The following is a 20,946-nucleotide window of genomic DNA, read 5'->3' as shown; positions in this document are numbered from 1 at the left end:
TATAATTTTATAAATACTGCTATAGAGTTGTATTCCTTAAACTTCAAACTATACTAAGTAGAAAATTTAAAAATTTTCAAGGGTACTTTTGAGTGAATGGCATTTTTATATTGCTTTAGCACCTCAACACCTATGAAAACTGCTCCTCTTCTCTCTGAGTGTTGAGTTAGAAAAGTTATTTACTATTTTGGGTAATTGGTGCTATTACCAAATCGATTACAGGAGCGGGAGAGCAAGGTTACACAGCAAATTTTGCTTTTCATTTGTGGAAGAGAAATAACTCTCCTGGGCATTTCTGTCTTGTGAGGACAAGGACAAGGGCAGTAAGTGTGGAAACAGTGCCTGCCCAGCCTGGACCCCACTCTCATCCTGATGTAACAGAATGGGGCTTCTCTGCAAAGCTACCTGTTGGCTCAGTTTCAGCCTTCATATTTTCTATTCCATAATCTGTTCTCTCTTTGCTATCTTATCAGTCCTTCAATACTTTTAAGGTATTTTTAAAAATGTTTTATATAGGTATTTGCATTATGATTAGTGGGAAGGTTGATTTGAATAACCTGACCCCACCACCTCCTATTCTTTCTGTTCCTTCCTATTCAGTTGGGGGAAGTCCACTTCTTGAAGTACAATTCAATTTCTCCTTCCTGAAGTTTCTTCTTACAGCTAGTCAAAAGTCTCCCCTTATGTATTCCATTGATATATTGTAACTCTGTCATCCAACTGACTACCTCCTTTCTTCACTATAATTACTTATGCTTATAGCTTCTTCTCAGCGAGAAGTAGAGCCTTTGAAGCCAGAATCCTATCTCAGTTATTTTTCTGTCCCCTGCAGCATCATCCGTGGATACTTTATATAATAGACTCTCAACACATGCGTCGGTTGAAGTGTACGGGATCTTGTTGAAATAGAATAGAAGGGTTAAGGAGGGAGTTGACTCCTGTTATTTAGGCCTCCCTCAGTGGCCTGCATACTGCTCACCCTTTTCTGTTTTCCCTTGTGGGTTCAGTGATGGTGTTAGATAGTCCTTGACCCATGTGAACTGATGACAGAATAGAACCACAGCATGTGAAGAGAGCTGACCTGTGGCAGTCTTTGAACCGATGTTTTGTCTACACCTGTCCTTAGAGGCTATCCAGCTGTTACATTTCATATTTAATAATTCAGCCAAGAGTGTGGAACATTTTTTGCTACAGTTTTTCAAAACTGAAGACATATTTTTGAGGAGTTAAAGTACTGTGGCAAAAGAGAATATTGAGACTGGGAAGAATAAGTGAATGAGATAGTAAGGAAAATGAAATTGGGAATATAACCATATAACTTGCAGTTTATCAAAATGAAGAATAGTTTGTTTTAGGAAGGAGGAATTAATAGCTATTGAAATTAGAAGACTAGAATAAGTTGTTTTTTTAAAAAAAAAACAACAAAATCTGTTACCTATTTTAATGCCCTTTAATGCACCTACTGGAGGAATGTATCACAAAAACATTCATTGGCTAAATTATATATTAAAAGATACCTTGGCTTTTTTGTATAAAATGTATGACAGTATTAAACATGTAAAACTTGAGTCACTCATGATTTTACCACATATTTAACTCTGACCCCCCTGAAAGCAAAGTAGGGAAAATCTTATAAATTAAATCATCATTGAAAGAGTTGTACCTTTTCCAAGTTAAGTAAAGCTAAAAATCTGAGGAAGTTTCTTGAATTTTTTCTTCCTCTTTTGATGTTTATCAAAAGGCGATGGGAATAATATAATATTAACATGGCCCATTCCCAATAGTCTTAATATTTTTTATGCCTAGAGAAGGAATACAGATAGGGATTTATATACCAGATGCTTAAAATTGTAAAAGTTACAAATCAAGCTAACATGTTAAATAAAATATGCTCTGTTATATGAAAAATACACTTTATAACAAATATACCTTCATATTTACATGGAAAAGCAGGATGAGTTCTTGGAGATTTTTGCCAGAATGCAGCAAAACAGAGAAAGCCACATTTAGCTAAGGACTTCATGACATGGGAATAGGGACAGAGAAAACCCTCTAATGGGAAAAGAATGTAAGTTGATTATAATATATATTTTTATATTATTATGCAATCGATTACTTTTATTTGCTGTAGTTGTGTGTTATAAAGTTGCCATAAACACAGAATCAGCAAATACTAAACCATTGCTTCTAGTGGAAATACAGGGTTACTTACATTCTACCTTTCCATTATTCCTCCACATGTGACTCCTGTGCATCCTTCAAAACCCAGTCAGTTGTCACCTTTATTAAGAAACCTTACTAAATTTATTCTAAGTTTCATGCTGCCAACTTTCCTTAGCACCTCATCCCTATTTCATTATAATTAAATGTTTACATGTCTGTTCTCTGTCACTACTCTGAGTCCCTCAAGGACAGGGATACTGTTTTATTCATCATTGAGTTTTCATTGGCTAATGCTGTGTCTGACTGGTAGTAAGGGGTTAATGAGCAGTTTTTGAATACATGAATACACCTAGGCCACTAGTCTTACACATGGACTATATTTTATTTGTGTGAGTCAGAAAACCCTGAAATGTTTAAACATTTTTAAAAATAATGTTTCAATTGTTAATTGCCGCATAAAGCAAATCAGTTGTTGACTGCTTCGTTTGGCAGTATTTTCCTAAGCATTAGGTGGCAGTAGTGTGTTGTACTTGACTTTACCTTTGTAACTGTTTTGTTTTTTAGCTTTCATAATCCTAATATAGTGTCAAAGTGTAAAGGACACACTTGTAGTACTTTTAGACCCAACTTTTTAAAACATGATCAGTTTTAAGCTAGTAGGCAGCTTACAGAAAATGGAAAAAACAAAACAAAACAAAACCACAGCAAAACAGCCATGTCAGTCAAAGTGTCTTTCCCTCTTGCCTACCTAAACAGTACTCAGATTCATTAGGGAATTACTACTGCACCATCTCAACAGCACTTCCTCACCAACTGTTCAACGGCTGCTTCGTAATAATAGTGATTTGCAATAAGGAAAACCAAAAATTATCTCAGAGGATATGTGTTTTCTCAGCATCCTAAGAAGCTTACTTAGTCCTTTATCTCAAAAATAGTATATTAAGTTCATTGAATTTAACTACAGTTATTAAATGCTTTATCCTTTTTTTCATCAGTGCCTATTAGTACTAAGGTCACTTGTTTATTGAATTTTATTTCAGATGGATTTCCTTATCATTAGGTAGTTAGAATTAAGAATTGCCACCACCTTTTCAAGTCTTTTGCATTTGATCCTAATGTTAATTTTTCAACACTTATTTGTGAAAATGCCTATGCTTGTAGTATACAATTCATTCCCATTGTAGTTGCTACAGCTTATAAGGTTAAATCAATAGGAGGTATATTTAAGGTGAGTGTGTACATTTTAGATCCACAGGGGTATTTCTGTAAATAAAAGAAATAAGATAGCTTCTGAGGAAACTGGTTTTGTGCTGATTCAGATATGAGAAAGGTGAATTTTGTAGCGTTCTCTGTCTCATCTCTTCTTCACTTTCTTTTCTGTCTCAGGGGTAAAGTACTTGAGGGAATTCAAAGCCCATGCACTAGTATCATTAATGTGGCAGAATGATCAATTAATAAAAGAAGAGCATGAACATGTTGACACAACACACTACCTAATTAGTACCTGATGGCCATAGAGCAGAGCTCAGAATTGCTGCAGGAGCTCTGCAACATCTTTACGGTCTATAGATGTTCCTCACTATGCTTATTGAGCAGGGATGACTTCAGTTTCACATCAGTTTCTTGATTCCTTAATTATATAAAAACCTTGCCTTCCTTGAACCCAGAGAGTGGGGAAAGTTACCAAGTGCACTGCTGTTAATTACCATGGGATGGGGGATATAAGCAATAGTGTTTATCTTGGAAGTTTGTATGTGTAGCTCGGGTTATGTCATTGAAGACTTGTCTGAAATGATTTGGGGTAGAAGGGGGAGGAGTCTGACTTTACACTTAATTTGGATATAATGTACAAACTGTACAAGAATTAAAAGTGTTTCATATTTTATGTACAAAGAAGCAGAGATTATGTTACACTTGCATGTGTCACTGGCAAAAGTAATTGGTACAAGATTATATTTTAGAGTTAGTTAATCTTGGGCCTCCCTGGTGGCACAGGGGTTAAGTCTCAGCACTATCAAGCTATATGGTCAGCCACTGTGGCATGAGTTCAATCCCCAACCAGGGAGCCGACCCACATGGCGCAGCAGACCTCTCCTGTCTCATCAACTGCTCCCCTCAGCAGTGTACTTCGGTCAGTCTGCCTGTTCTGTTCCCACTCTGTCCCTGGTGAATCCTTTCACACACACCCCTGCACCTCTGGCCTTTACCCCAGTTCTTCTATGCATAAATAAATAGTTAATTAATCTCACAGTTCTCGTTGTATTCCAGAGGTTGGTCTTGGATTTGAAAGGTTTTGCTATGGATTAGTTTACTCAGCCACATATCATTCTACCTCTTATGTATTTATTATTTTTGTGAATCCACTTCCTACAATCTACTTCTTAAATCTTTATTTGAAAATCCTCAGAACCTACTGAGTATTGTATCGCTTTGTTTTCCTTCTGTTTTTCAGTCTCTTCCTTCCCCTTTCTCCTTACCCTTAATTTTCCCCTTATTCTCTGGTTCGTCTTCTGTTCTCCTGCTCCCTTTTTGTCATCTCCCCTTTCTCCACTCCTGTTCTTTCCCTTCCTCCACCTCCTCCTGCTACCCTCCTATCTCTTTCCTCCTCCTTTCCCCCCTTCTCTTCATCCTTTTTGTCTTTGCAGCACGAGTAATCTCAGAATGAGTCTCTTAATGTAGTTTCAAAGGCTGTCATTGTTTTAGTGACATTTAGCAGCAGTTTTTAAAATACACTAAGTTTTCTTAAAAATATTGATGGTGTTACCATGGCTCTTTGGGAAATTACAGTGTTTCCTCATTGTCTGAAAGTAGAACATTCCTGTTTGGTTTGGTAGGTTATTTTTTGGGTCTGGGAGTACGCACATATTTTTCCATGTAAAGTATGGTATAATGTCCCCAGACCCAAAAAGTAACCTACCAAATCGCAACATATACAGGTGGGTACTTTCAAATAGTGGAGGAAATCTGTAGAGGCAATCCTTAACAATTCGGGTAGAGTAAAGAACTATATACATTTTCATACTGTTCTGTAAATGTAGCTGCCATGTAATCACACCGAAGATGCGGGGGACTTTGAAACTATGTTATATGTAAGATTCTGTTATATGTAAGATCATGTTGAAACAAATTCATAAAACTATTCACATGAATTACTTTGTAAGATCTATTGTTAGGGTTGGAGACAAATATTGAGCTCTAGGAGGGTATATTGTTTGTGTGTGTGTGTGTGTGTATTCATTTATATATTTGTACACACACACATATTTACAGTCTTTTTTTTTTTAAAGATTTATTTATTTATACATAAAAGAGCTGGGATGTAGGCCAGAGGTGCGGGGTCTGAGAGGATTCACCAGAAACAGAATGGGGAGCAGAACACGTGGATTGACTGAAATACACTGCTGGGGGAGCAGCAGGCGAGACAAGAGGTCTGCTGCTACATGTGGGTCACCTCCATGGCCAGGGATCCAACTCGTGTTGCAGTAGCCATGTACTGCTTCATAGTTTTGACGCTTAACCTCTTGTGCCACCAGGGAGGCCCCCATATTTACATTCTTAACTATTCCTCAACATTCCCAAAGGAACTGAGGAAGGTTAATTTTTAAAGATACCTGAGAGTAACAAATGTGCTTTTTAGTTATATTTGCATATATACATGAGCTTGTGTGTGATCATGTATGTTTGTCATTTGTGTCCGGTACATGAATATCCACAGAAAAAGAAAGTATCAATAGATCAGCTTGGTAGGGTTGGTGGAGGGGCCATAGCTGGTGGAAAGGGGAATAGAAAATGCCTACCAATGTGTTCAAGATTTCTCTGGGAGGATTATGAAAATGCTGTGAACTTAGATGATAGTGATATTTGCCTAACTCTGTAAATATCTTCATCAAAGAGAGTAACTTTGATTTTTAATAATTTCAATAAAAGGATTTAAAGAATATAGATCCTACTCTGTAGGGTCCACTATGATCTATTCACACAAGGTCTTCCTGTCTGACCTCAAAACAGTGCTTTGACTTACTATTCATTTGGTTAACTTTATTTGATATTTTTCGTTTAGTTTCTTCAAAGTTTTGTTTAATAGGTCTACTAAAATCAAGCTGTCAATAAACATAGGTAATCCAGCATTTAAAGTAACAGATATAGAAATAGATATATATATACACACACACATACATACATACATACATTTGTACACACACACTTTGGGGGAAGAAATGGAAGTAGCAGTGAACTTGGGAAAAATTTAGGAAAAAGGGAGTGCTTTTCCTTTTCTTTTTTTTTTTTAAAGTATATCAACTTAGGAATTTCAAATTTTCCAAAGTGGCTAGAGGTAAGATTTTTTTTTTTAAGTTTATTTATTTATGCATACAGGAGCTGGGGTACAGACAGAGGTGTGGGGAGTAAGAGGATACACCAGAGACAGAGTGGGGAACAGAACAGGCAGATCAACTGCAATACACTGCTGAGGGGAGCAGAAGGCAAGTCAGAAGAGATCTGTTGCTCCAAGTGGGTTGCTCTCTGGCCATCAGGGGATCAGATTCGTGCTGCAGAGGCTGCGGATTGCTTCATAGTGCTGTGCCCAACCCCCTGCGCCACCAGGGAGGCTGCTGGAGGTAAGATTTTGATAAGAATTGTGCCATGTGTTCTGATTTATGATACAAGGACAGCCTTCCCTTATCCCCCACCCCCATTATCCTAAACTTTTGTACATTTGGTGGGAGGATTATAACCATCAACAGTTTCAGTAAACAAGACTAAGGAGAAATATTAAGAGTTAGGTGCTGCCTGCATCTAAGGAAATTAGACTCTTCTGGCTTCCCTATTTATTTCTTTCCTAGAGAAGTCCTTCTTTAGAGTGTTTTTATGGATGTTGGTTGTATTACAATATGACAGAAGAAAACTGCTCTTCCACAGCATAGTGTTTACCATTTGGCTGAGAGAGAACTCACTTGCCTGCCTCAAAACTCTCACTTCATTTGTTAATGTCTTCTATTTTTTTATAAGTATTTTACTATACCAAATCATCCTCTATGTAAATGTGCAACATATGTCTTTGTCATTCTGACTTGTTTTACTATACATTTTTCTCTTGAATTCCCTTCATTTTGCTGTAAATGGCAGTATTTCATCTTTTTTGTGGCTAAATAGTATTCCATAGTGTGAATATACCACATTGTCTACCAGTCAGCATTTAGGCTACTTCCATTTTTTGCATTGATGGTTTCATGTTATTTGGATAGACAGATGCCCAGAGTGGGATAGCTGAGTCATGCAGTATTTACATTTTTAGTTTTTTAAAGTAAATCCAGATCACTCTCCAAAATGGCTGTACTAGTTTACAATCCCACCATCAGTGTAATAAGGGTCTTCATTTGCCATATCCTCTTCAGCACTTGTTTAAACCCCAACACGGGGTTTAAATTAAATTAAAATTTTTGTGCTGGTGAATGACATGTTCAGGATTGTAAGTTAAGACAGGTGAATTTAGAAACAGGTAAGTCGACTGGAGAACTACTAGATGATTGCTGGAGACTAGGTAAGAGGTACTATAGCCTGAATTATTAGGAAATTTATCTTTCCCTCATTCATTCAACATTTAATGATTGTGCTGGTGATTTTAGCAGAACAAGAAATCAACAAGAGGAGGAACTAATTTTAAAGTGTAGATGATAAATTCAGATTTCTGACATGTTAAATTTGTAGTGTTGATAAGATACCTTTTAGAAGGCATTTTGGAATTTGGTTCTAGAGTTCAAAAAAGTTTGAACCTAGAGAGAGAGAGCTGGTATCCTAAACTAAATCATCATTGATAGAGAAAAACCAATCTCTGTCATCTGAGTTGATATTGGTAGATCACATAATATATTTGTGAAGTTTTGTTTAATCATATTTGTCCAGAGTCCTTTTCAGATTGGATGGTTACTTCCTATTTTCAGTCAATATTTTACAAATCAAAATAGCATAATCACAACAGTGTATGAAAGGATTAATCACTTCCCGAAATTTGTATTCAAATTAGCAAATATATTATTCAAATAATTCTTTTAAAAAGCAATATTTCTTTTAAAAGGAATGTTAGAAAGGCATTAAAGCAGATGGACCACTATTTAGGTGATCTGAAATATGACATTATGGTATGGTGGGCAATTTACCATGAAACTCTCCTATGCATTTACTTTCAAAAAATAGCATTTCTTTTCAACTTTATATGTTGCTTAGCCAATAGGAAATATCATTTGGAGGTCATGAATATATAAATTTTCACTAAAGCCTTTTAGAAATTGGTAGAATTTCACAATATATTGGATTATGGTCTTTTCACAACTTAAAAATTTTTTTCCCCTTCAAGTAGCAAAAACACATGTCTCTGTTAAATTTATCAGTGGACACCACTGTGCTCAGTAGCTGAGGCCAGATACAAATTATGACCCCCTCATTTCTTAAAAAAAAAAAATCAATAGGTTCAGAAACCACTGGCACGTTCAGATTTCATCAGCTTCTTCATCACTGAAGTGAGTTGGCATTTGTGCAAACAATGGAATAAAGAGGTTGGCATTTATGATTAGTGAACAAAAGGTATCAAATATCAAAAAATTTCTGACTTGGAATGCGTAATGTAATTTTCATCATGGTGTTATAGGTTAACAATTGAGCAGTGTCACTCATCATTTTTTTTCTTTTTTTTTTTTTTTTTTTTTTTTTTTATACATACTTGGAAGGATGCACCTGTCAACAGAAAATTTTCATGGAGCACTAATTTTCTGACTTGAATTTAATTCCATATTTAAAGCTGCTGAGACTAGGTGTACTTCTCAGACTTAAGCATACCTAATAATTGCCTGGGGAATTTGGCAAACATCGATTTCATGGCCAGCTCTGTAGACCGGGCTGTCTTCTATCAGGCTCTCAGATAATGCTGATACTGCACCTAAGGGGAACAGTAACTATAAAAAAAATGACCATAATGTAAGAAAATAAATAAATTAATTTTTTAAAAAAGATAATGTTGACACTGAAAACCTGAGGCTCACAGTTTGAGTAGCATAGGGCAGACACATTGTGATAGTCACTCCAGTATTAGTAGTTTAGAAAGCTCTTGGATGTGTTATATAGAGAAAATCTAAAATCAAAATCAAATGTTTCATATCGAGCAAGCCATTACTATAAAATCTCAGCTAGTCAGAATTGAGTTCATATTCAGTGTGTTGGTTACCAATTAGATAGGTCATCTGTTATGAAAAAGATAATATGTGTGTATCAATCTTGGCATCATTTTTTGATATCTCCTGGTATCATGAGTGGTCTCATATTTTTATGTAAAACTATTTCTTAATCTTGTGTTTCTGTTCATTTTTCTCTTCCTCAAATGGCAAAAGACATAGGAATTTAAAAAGCATATATCCTATGAATGTCAAGTCATTTTGGGAATATTATAAAAAGCAATTTGCTAAAACTTTACAAAAAGATACCTCTGTATGAGTGCAATAATTAATTACTAGGCAGGTTCTTAGAATTTTGAATTATTTTTTGATAATTTTGTATGCATTAGTTCTCTATTTGACAATACTTAACTTTTTTAAATGTTTTAAAATATATGGAGGTTGCTATATGTACTTGAAAGTAATAAAATTACACTTCCATAAACTAGTCTATTATTCAAAGTTTTGACCAATTCCTATTAGTCTTTTCATTATTTTTCAATGTTTTTATTGTACTTTTTCTATATTAATATTTGAAGAAATGTCTTGCATTTCCTTTATGGTTAGAAAGCTTTTGCTAAATTCCTTTTAAAAAATGTAGACATTTCTAAAGATGTTTTTCTATTGAGATGTGGTAACATACAATGGTAAATGAATAGATGGTAAGTCTTCAGTTTGGAGATATTTGATACCATGTAACTGCCACAAAATATATAACAGTTTAATTACTCCAGAAAATTTCCCACACCCTTTTCAGTGAACTCATACCACCTGATGTCACCTGGAAACCAGCTTTTGATTTTTCTCACTGTGGATTAATTTAGTCTGAGTTTGAATTTCCTATCAACATAATCATATGGAATATGCTTTTTTGTTCTTTCTTCTTTTGCTCGAAATAATGTTTTAGATATTGATCTATATATATTACTGAGTCTATCATAGTTGTTGGGTTTTTGTGGATTTTTTGTTGTTGTTGAATAGAATTCTTTTTGTGGACATGCTATAATTTGCTTCTCCATTCTCCTATTGATAGACCTTTGCTTCCAGTTTTTGGCTGTTATGTTTTGTTGGTGCATCTTTTAATAAGACTTTTTGTGGACATACATTTTTATGTTTTCTCTCAGAAAAGTATCTAAAGTGAAATTGACTGGCCACAGAATAGATGTATGTATAACTTTATAAGAAATTGCTAAATAGTTAACCTGCCAACAACAAATGAGAGTTCAGTTAATCCCTTTCCTCACTAACATTTGGTATTACCCATTTTTTTTATTTTACCCATTTTAATATGAACAGAAACAAACTGTTTCCTGACAACTCTTGAAAAAGTTTGAGCGCTGTTTCCTAAGTGTCTGTTTTTGGAAGATTTTTGGAAAAAATTTTTTGGATATATTTTTTAACATGAATTTATAAGATTTGGTTTTGCATAATCTGGATACAAGATCTTTGTTAGGTAAGTATTTAGTCATTTCCTCCCCTCATCTCCAATCCATGGGAGAGATGAACAGAAAGATTTGAAGTTTGATGAAATTCAATTTATTAATTTTGCGTCAAATAGTTTTTGCTTTTTTTTTTTTTTTTTTTCTGTCAAAGCAACTTATGCCCACTCCAAAGACCAGAAATAATTTTTGTATTTCCTTCTAGAAACTTTATGGTTCTGGGGCCTCTGTGGTGGCCTCGGGGTTAAGTCTCAGCACTATCACCACTGCAGCCTCAGTTCCATCCCAGACAGGTTGCTAACCCACATGTGGAGAGGTGAACAGACCTCTATCTCGTGTGCTGTTCCCCTTAGCAGTGTATGTCAGTAAATTCGCCTGTTCCGCTCCCCGCTCTGTCTCTGATGAATCCTCTCACCACCCCGCCCCCAGCTCTGGCCTTCACCTCAGTTCTACACAAAAATAAATTTTAAAAAAGTCTTTAAAAAAAACTTTATGGTTCTGTGTTTTGTATTTGTTTACGATTCATGCTGATTTTTGTGTATTAAATGTGATAGGGATTGAGGTTAATTTTTTACCATATCAACATTGGGTTGTTCCAACACCATTTGTTATAGACTATCCATTTACTTTTGAATTGTCCTGGCACGTTTGTTAAAGATGAACTGATTGTGTCTTTAGGGTCTATTTCTAGGCTCTTTATTCCTTTCCAGTGATCTGATTGTTTTTATTTATGCCAGTACTATAATCACTGTAACTTTATAACTCTTAAAGTCAGGTAATTGATTTCTCTTACTTTTTCCTCTTCAAGATTCTTAGCCTGTTTTAGATCTTTTGTATTTCCATGTAAATATGATAATCATTCTGTCTACTAAATATAAATATCCTGTCTGCTTCTTCAAAGTAGTCCTCTGGAACTGTGATGAGAATTGCATTATATTTATCTATCAGTTTAAGGAAAATGGACATGTTCTTCCTACCCATGAACTTATTTTTTTTCTATTTAGGTCTTCTTTGATTTCTTTCAGTGGCTTTCGTGAATTTTCAGTGTAGAAGTATTTTACATCATTCATTTGGTGTATTCCAGAATATTTCCTGGTATTTTTTCTTGATCACATTGTTAATAGTTAGAATTTCATTTGCTGCAAAATTTACTGATTTTGCATTCTTTGTATTCATGTATTTAAATTCTTCCATTTTCAACAAAAGGAATTTCAATTTAGTGCTGGAAGAAAACGGATGTTAGTTAAAATAAATGAACTTGGCCACACTGATGTTAGTACATATCTATTCTGTTCCTTAGTGTTTTAGTATTTTCTTTTTGATTAGAGAATGTTTCTGCAGAATTCCCTGTTGTGTTTATGATTTAGCTGCCATTTTTCTAAAATAAGGAATACATACAAGTTTTTGGTGTGTGTGGCTGCTTCTGGCTTCTCAGTTATATAGTAAGACCCTATATATAGAATGCTTTAGATTTTACATATCTTTCCTTGGATCAGTGAATGACTAAGAACAGCTTTGGGCTGTCAAGTAACTGTATGTCATTGTCGTTTAAAACAAACAAAACAGTGTAATCGGTGCAAGTGCAATAGTGTTTAGTATTGTTTAGAAATACATTGGAGGCAAAGTTCAATTGATAACAACTGTGTATATGTTATTGATGCGTTAAATTATTTTTAAAAAAGAAAATTCTATTATCACCCACAAGAAAAAAGTAGGAAGGTTGAACTAGTGAAGATTAAAGAAAAAAAGGCAAAGAATAAAATAAGCCCTAACAACATAATGACAATGACTGTAGTCATATAGAATGATAATGAATGCTTGAGCCTCCTTCTGAGGTGTCAGATACAGAAATATTAAGGGGGAAAAAATTAACACTCACTTTAGAATTGGAAAATCTCAGAACCTCGTATTAGGGACTTGGTTTCTCATGGGCAGTAAGAATCTCATTGCAGATATTAAAGTTAAGAATGTGCATGATAATAACACTGTTTTACTAATAGACCTGTAATTGAAACTTTATATTAGTTTAAATATTTAAGTGTTGATAGAGTCAGCATAGAATGAGTTAGAATTTGCCAAAAGGAAAAATGGAAGCCTCTTTGTTTCCCTGTAATCTTTCTCCCAGCATGCAAGATGATGCAAGATGTTTATCTGTTCTGATGCAACCAAAATATCACAATGGCTTTTGCTCTGCTGGTGAGGATCATCAGTGTGGGGAATTTCAGCATGAAAATGGATCCACTTTCAAAGCCAAAATAATCTACTTTATGATTACAAACTGGATACTTTCTGAATTCTGGATTGAAAATTGAAGTCATTTGACTTCGTGTTATTTGTTACAATTTACTGGTTAACTTTGGCCTTAGCGACTTAAATAATCACAACATGTACTTTTAAATTTTTGTGCTATTTCAGTGTGTATAAAACAGTTAATGAAAGAATGTATACAGTTATACCATTAATGGATGAATATGTGAACTAACACTCATGTCTTAAAATATGGATATGGCAATTTGCCTGTTATTAAAACTGGAAAGGGGAGTATTAGAAATAAAGGGGGGGAAACTATTCTAGTTCAAAAGAAATTCCTGAAGTTTTAAAATTATGTTCTGCAATGTATTTGATAAAGTGTTCAGAGTAAAATTATTAGTTGAAAATTATAAATGAATACATTCAAGTGGTTCCTTATTTCTTCAGAGTGTAAGGATTACATACCTGAATATCTATTGGTGTTACTCCCAGCTTACTTAAGAAATGTCTGTAAATTTAGATAAACTTTCCTTACTTGTTTGTTTAGAGACTGCTGAATAGTAAATGAAATAGAGATTCTTTCAGAAGTATGTATAGATAAAAAGAAATGAGAGAACATAGAAAGAAAGGAAGGTATACTATAAGTAAAGTTCCCAGTAAGTCACATTTATATTAGCATTTGAAAATTGATGAATTGGCATAAGATTTTCTGATTTTGATGAAATGTTATTAAAGAAAAAATTGACATTGAAAATAATCTTAACATTTTCTTAGAGGATACAGGTAAGATTCACCAATGAATTAGTTTATATTTGAATGTTTTGTTTTTTAAAGTTCTTTCTTATAAATCTGCCCTAGAATAGCCAGTTTTCAGTAAACATTTATATTTGGGGATTTATAATTTAAGAAATCTTCAGGTTGAGTTAGAAGATGAAAGATGTTTTGTTTTAAATGATGATTGTGCAATCTAATTTCCAAAGAAAAACCTAGGAGTCTATTTGTAATGATATCTAAAGCCAAGCACATTATATTAGGAAAGCTTCAGCCTCTGAATAGTTTGTGCTTTTTCTTTTTTGTCATGTCCTGCTCCTCTGCACGTACCTATTTCTGTTTGTGTTAGTCATCCTCTCTAGGTAAATTGTCCATGAGACCAGTGATTCCATTAGCAAATTATCCAGAAAATGCTGTCTTTGCACGTTGTGACAGATCATGTCACTGGTGGATTTATAGCTACTCCAGTGGTCTAATTAACCTGGCAGTTGTCTCCTGTGCCCAACACTGTTGTCTGGTTGCCTTGGCATCTTAGTTTTTGTCTCCTCATTACCTTCTCTTAACTAAAGCTCAGAGTACACTTTTTTAAATTTACCTACCGCCACCCAATCCTCTCTATTCACTGCCCCCCTTATTTTTGATTGGCAGTATCATCCAGATAAACAAAGTGCAGATGTGTCAGCACAAACAGTGGAGGAATGTATACAGAAGTTCATCGAAATTGATCAAGCATGGAAAATTCTAGGGAATGAAGAGACAAAAAAAGAGTATGACCTGCAGCGCCTCGGTAGGTACTTGTGGTGAGGAGCCACAGCACATTGGCACCTCTGAATCACAATCTGCAGCCATTCCTGGGGAGCATTTTCCAGCATTTGCACCAAGTTATTATTGTCTTCTGTACTCCTCCCCTCCATCATTGTTTTTAATTATGCCCTATTCTTAGTAGTGATTATTGTGTATCCATTGAGAAGTTAACAAAACTACTAGGAGCTGTCTTCTTGTGAAGCTGTGAAAGCTACTTTTTATAACTAATGAAAAATGTTTAATTATACATTCCTAATTGTTGTTTTATATATTTAAAAACTTTTTTATTAAGTTTAATTATGTACTGATTAAAATTTTAACTGTAGCACTTTTAAGACTAAATACTGTATAAATGACATTCTAAAGGAAGATACTATATAGGATAACATCATAACATCTTTTCTGTCTCTGATCGTATTTTAGGCTGGGTTTCATGATTACCACCTGGGTAAACTATTCCTTAAGAGATTACTATAAATGATATTTTAGGACTACACATCTCCTAGGAAGTTTTAAAAGTCATTTCTTGTATGCATTTCAGAAAATTGCTTCTTAAAACAGTGACAAGCTCTTGTGGAAAAGAAAGAGAGAAATGTAGGTCAGGTTTGTCACACATGGACTGCAGTTACATGAAGTGATAGTCTGTCTTTCAGCACTGGCGGAGGGATAGGAGTCCCTCAGCCTTTTATTCAATATGCACCCTACATGTTAATGGGGAGAGTCAATAATCAGTTATAGCCTGTGGGGAAAACACTCAATTGCACTCTGCAATAGCTGTCCAGGTTCAGCATTGACTCGCATGTGTTGATAAAAGCTTGCTGTCTCTATAGTTGATTATTGACTCCTTCCATGCCCTGCTCTGGCCTATCATCAAACCACACAAAATGATTTCAAGGTTCCTACTACTAAAGTTATGAGAATTTGATTTGAGAAATAAGACTTTATTGGTAAAGCACATTAGAGGATAGAGCCAATGGTACATATAGAAAGAATATCCATGTTTATTTTCAGAGGAAGTTGTACTGGTAATATTATTCCTTTTTTTTTTTTTTTAATAGAGGCATGTTTTATTTATTTATTTGTTTATTTGGGTTTTTTTTTTTTGTTTATACATCACTGGGTACAGTCAGAAGCGCGGGAGGGTGAGAGAATTCACCAGAGCCAGAGCGGGGAGCAGAGCAGGCAGAAGGACCGAAGTACACTGCTGAGGGGAGCAGCGGGCGACAGGAGAGGTCTGTGCGCCATGTGGGACCCTCCACCTGTGGCCGGGGAGCAGCCGGGGCTTGAACCGGCGCCTCAGAGGCTGCGGGCAGCTTCACAACCCCGCGCTCAACCGCTGCGCCACCGGGGAGGCCCCTGGTAATATTATTCCTTAATAAGCATTGTGCTGTGATACCTAGACTTCGTAAATTATTTGTTTAAATACTGGAGCCCTTGTGATTTTTGTTTTGGTTTGGTTTGTTTTATGCCTTTTTTTTTTTAAGATTCACTTATTTATGCATACAAGAGCTGGGGTACAGGCCATAGGTGCGGGGGCCGGGGTGGGGGTGAGAGGATTCACCAGAGACAGAGTAGGGAACAGAACAGGCAAACTGACTGAAATACACTACTAAGAGGAGCAGCGAGCGAGTCAGGAGAGGTCTGCTGTGCCATGTGGGCAGCTCCCTGGCAGGGATCAAACTCATGCTGCAGTGGCTGAGGACAGCTTCATAGGTTGCGTCCAACTCCTGTGCCACCAGGAGGAGGCCCTGAAGCACTTGTTTTTAATGGTAATTTCTTTTGTGCTTTGAGCCCCTTGGTTTTAAGGAAGTAGCTATGTACTCCACTATATCACTGGGACTCTTGTATGTAGATCATTGATCAGTTCACAGCCAAGTTTAGACAAAACAAGTACAGTAAAAGTTGGACCTCATTCATGATTCAGATATATAGGCAGATCTTCTGTTTAGAGTTTATATAATGTCAGTTTACTTTGCAAATTTTTCAGGCAGGTAAATACTGAATTGAGCTGCATACTAAATGGACATTAGAAATAGAACTTTTCATGGTATTTCGGACCTCAGTCTACAAGCTAAATGTTTCCCTTTTTTTTGGCTAGAGAATCCAAAAGTGAGAATGTTTTCAGTTTCAAATTGAGATTGTTTACCGTTTAGATGATAAATAGAGAAGTCCGTTACCCAAATTAAACTGGCCATTTTAGATTTCTTTTAAAAATTTCATAAAAGCTTAGTTTTGTGTTGTCACTTTTTTTGAATCAACATTTCAATAAATGACTCCTCGAAAGAAGGAAATGAACTTGAACTTCTAACCTGAGGATTTGGATTTGATAGAAGGAAAACCTTTGAGAGTGATAATTTGTTAAAGAGCAGGATAAGTTACTAAGAGAGAGAGAATCTGTTATAACCAGGTCAAAGCACTTTTTTCCCCGGGGCACCCCCTGGGGTCATAGAAATAGCTTTGTTATACAGAACCCTTTTGCATGTGGTGATAGTTCATTATAGAACTTTCTTTTCAATAGATTGTACTTTAAATAAGTTTGTTTCTTGTCCTCCATTAACTTGCAGTATAAAATAAATTTGGGCTCTGTAATACAGAAGGAGGCAGGAGATGTTTTATTGGCTGATGGATGTTGAATGCCTTCTTGTATTTCACAACTCAGAGTTGATCTGTTGTAATGAAAACCACATCGATATTGTGCACAACCATTTATTTCTTTAAAAGATCATTTAAAGGAGCCCTTGACATCCATATTTCTTTGCTTCACAAAAGAATTTATCAAATGTATTCTTTTTAAATCAAGGAAAAGCCTGGGGCAGATAGCTAAAGTATATTATATGGGTTTTTTTTCTTCCCTACTCCCATATGTACTTAGTTGACATTTTAGGGCAATGTTGACCAGGCTGAAGAAAAGCAAATCTAAAAAATGAGTAATATTCAGTTCCCAGATATACATTTTGAAAGCAATGTCAGCTAGTGAATTTAATCAATTAGTTCCAGTTGGCATATTTACTGTATTGTTTCTAAGGATGTTTTCAAAGACTGCTTCCTATGTTCCCTTGAAAAGCATGTAGTTACTCAAGATTAGGCTTTGGATTTCAGACAACCAGAGGAGCACTTTGGAAAAATCTTTCCAGGATTTACAAAATGTTTACATTTATAATATCTTTTAAATAGATTTTGGTGCCTAAATTTTCTTGTGGAGAATTTTCTCGTAGATTAAACACATTATAAAACAGAAAGCATCTCATGGGAAAATAGGAAGGCTCTTGCTGCAATAACTTGGTAATGTCTCACACAGATACCTGATGTGCCAGTGGCTTTAGAGACTGTTATAGTATTGAAATAGGTTACTTCTCTATGACCTAAAGAGGAATAAATTGTCTTCAAATGAAATCAGTCAAATTAATGCTGTTAAAAAAATAAGTGGATTGTGTTTGAAATCCTTGCTGATATATTATTTTATACTAAGATGTATGTTGGCTCTCTATTAATGAATTATTTTGGTAATGTGAATTCTTCATTCTACTCAATTGGCCAAATACTTAAATACTCAAAACAGACTGGCTCAGAATTTTGAGACATTGGAAAGTTATTTTTCACTTAAAGTTAATCAGCTACTCTCCCTTAGGTAGGAATAAAGGATCATTTCTGGTATTGATTAGGATAAATTTCTGAGAATAGTAGGTAAGCAAAAATTTGGACCAACTGAGGAACACAGCTTAAGATGCATGTATCGTATAAATGATGCATGTATCGTATAAGATGCATGTATCGTATAAACATGTTACTTCTTAAACTCAAAATAAGAATCTTTCTTGAAAAGCAATTTGATCTTAAAGATTGATTAACTCCCTACGAAAGGAAATAATACTTTTAAATGCAGATAATGTAAATTTGGGTTAATTGATAGGAATGACTTAAGCCATTAAGCCAATAGATATTTATATTAAACTGTGTGCTAAAACTGACCCTTACAAAGTATTTGTTTTGATCACAATAGGGTTTCCACTTAGGATCGTATGGGTATTTCCATTTCATTTTAGGAATTTGAAAATTGGCTATAAAAATGCGCTTCAGGTAAAACTTGCAGATAAGCATCAGGGGGCATTTTTTTTGGTGACTGTTTCTGAGAAAAGTAAGTATGTGAAATGATACAGAAAATCCACTTAGACAGTTAGGGACTGGCATTTTCTTCAGAGGAAGAAGCGAGTATGATAAAAATTTCTGTGAAGATTCTGCTCCATCTTATTTCCACACGAAGGTGACAGTTAACATTATTTGTTACTCTTATTATTTGAATGCAAGTAACTGTTTTTTGCAATGAAAATATATTAAGACAATTTCTCAATGATTTGGAATAAAAATTTGGTTATTTTCAAATATTATAGAAAACTATGAGTAGAATTATAGATATAATTCTGGTATACTTGGACATATTGGAAGTTTTAACTTAAATAGAGATTTAGGATTTTAGAAAGTTTTTATCACCACCTATAACCTCTCTCCTAGTTTCTACTCGACCCAATTGAAATCTGTGTGTCCAACACTAAACTGGGCCATTTCTCATTGCTTTATCTTCCTCAGACTTGAAATCTTAGTTTCATATGATACTCTGATTGCTTCTACTTTGTTAAATTACAACCAATGAATTTGAAATGAGTGTTGACATTTTTCAATGTTTTACTTTTTAATTTTTTTTATTTATGTGATCTTTTTATTCTCACAGCTACCACACTCCATGCCCAGATTATAACACATTCAGGTTATTTCCATGCTGCTAGCCTTCTCCCACATTGTTTACATTGTGATTGGCTTAGCTTTTTTTATTTTGACTTCCTCTTTTAAAAACTTTTATAACCACCAACCCTCAACAAAACATTTACCCAGTCACTGGAATCTAAATGGAGCAGAAGCTCTTACCTTTTCCAACCTCATGTCCAATTTCAGAACTAATGTGACTCTTCTCCCCTGGTCCATTTAGGGGTTCGCGAATAAATACATCTGCTCATGCTATTTGTCACTACTTAGAACATCCATCCATTATATTCGTCACCACTTATTCTTTGCTATAGGTCCAACTCAAATCCTCCTCTCTTCTCTTCCCTCCCAACTTTTTATAAAGAGCCTTCCCTAACATTCTAATCCTTCAATTCTACCCACTGAATTTTATATAAAAATTAATTATTCTGATTTTTCCCTCTTGTGAGTCCCATCTTTTGGTCCTGTGTTTGATATTTCCCAAAGCTTAATTATATAACCAATGATTTTAATAATAATGGGTCATTTTTAATGGGACCAATATCAGCAAAGTACTTCAAACTTAATACCAGTCTTAGAAATCCAGGCAGCGTCAAGAGTTGCTGCCTTCCTACACTGTGGTACTGGAGGTTTTTTCCTTCTTAATAATGGATTGGTGTTTAGTCCGTTTGTTATGGTCTGGAATTGACAGGTCAACACAAGTATTGTGATATAGTAACAGTTAAAACAGCTGCCTTTATTGAAACTAGAACTGTGGTAATTGTCTTATAATCATTTTTTAACAACTTTGTGGAGGCGATATTAATATCTGTTTTTCAGAAAGTCTAGGTTCAGATATGATAAGTAATTTGATTAAGGTCACATAGCTAGTAATTGATACAGGGGAATTCAGAGCCATTCTCTCTAAGAATTCAAAGCCATTTTTAATCACTGTTCTGGGCTTGAATAGTTTTGAATAGGTGTGTACAACCTGCTATTTTTAGTTACAAATTGTCATGAACAAGATTTGTTTTAGCCTTAGAACGAAAGACCAGGCTTGTGTCTGCTGCTCTACCTGTCCTGTAGTGAAGCATGGAATTCAGTTTCAAGGTTTCATTTGGTACCTTTCATCAGCACCGAGTTTATACTCAGCTATCAAAGCACTGCAGTTCTTCTAGTCCGTAATTAAACTCCCAAGTTTGTAATTTTTCTTCAATATGGAAGGCTTTGCACTCTTAATTTCATCTAGGAAAAGGATTGTGGAGTTTATGATTAAATGAGCAGGTTTCAAATTAAATGTTGCTTGTTCCTGAATCTCTTCTTATCAAGGTAGAGACTGTTCCAAGAACAGGATAAGGAAACTGATTACCTTTAAGTTAGTTCCGACATGAAAACTTGAACTATGTATACTGAAATGGTTTTAAAGAACAAGATAATTGTTTAAATTATTTGGGTAGACCTGGAGGAAAACACTACTGTTTGTTTTTAACTGAACACACATAGATAACCTCAGGTTGAAATAAACTTTAAGTATTTTCAGTGGCATGAAAATAAACCAGTGGACTAATGGCTAACAGAGA

General features: G+C 35.0%; 1 protein-coding gene across 2 annotated transcripts in view; it reads left to right on the top strand.

Annotated features, from left to right (window-relative positions):
- The window catches only part of DNAJC24 (DnaJ heat shock protein family (Hsp40) member C24), a 42,562-nt gene that overhangs the window by 9,501 nt on the left and 12,115 nt on the right, over nucleotides 1-20,946 (top strand). For both annotated transcript variants that reach the window (XM_037522524.2, XM_037522523.2), the window contains exon 3: nucleotides 14,474-14,612. In XM_037522524.2, coding sequence (XP_037378421.1) covers nucleotides 14,474-14,612 — 139 coding nt within the window. The remainder of the gene's footprint in view (nucleotides 1-14,473; nucleotides 14,613-20,946) is intronic.

The sequence above is a fragment of the Talpa occidentalis genome, unplaced genomic scaffold (genome assembly GCF_014898055.3).
Source record: "Talpa occidentalis isolate TD23 unplaced genomic scaffold, MPIMG_talOcc4v2.1 talOcc4.3, whole genome shotgun sequence".
Lineage (NCBI taxonomy): Eukaryota > Metazoa > Chordata > Mammalia > Eulipotyphla > Talpidae > Talpa > Talpa occidentalis.
Note: the sequence above shows the minus strand (reverse complement) of the source record. Positions and strands in the feature narration are given on the sequence as shown.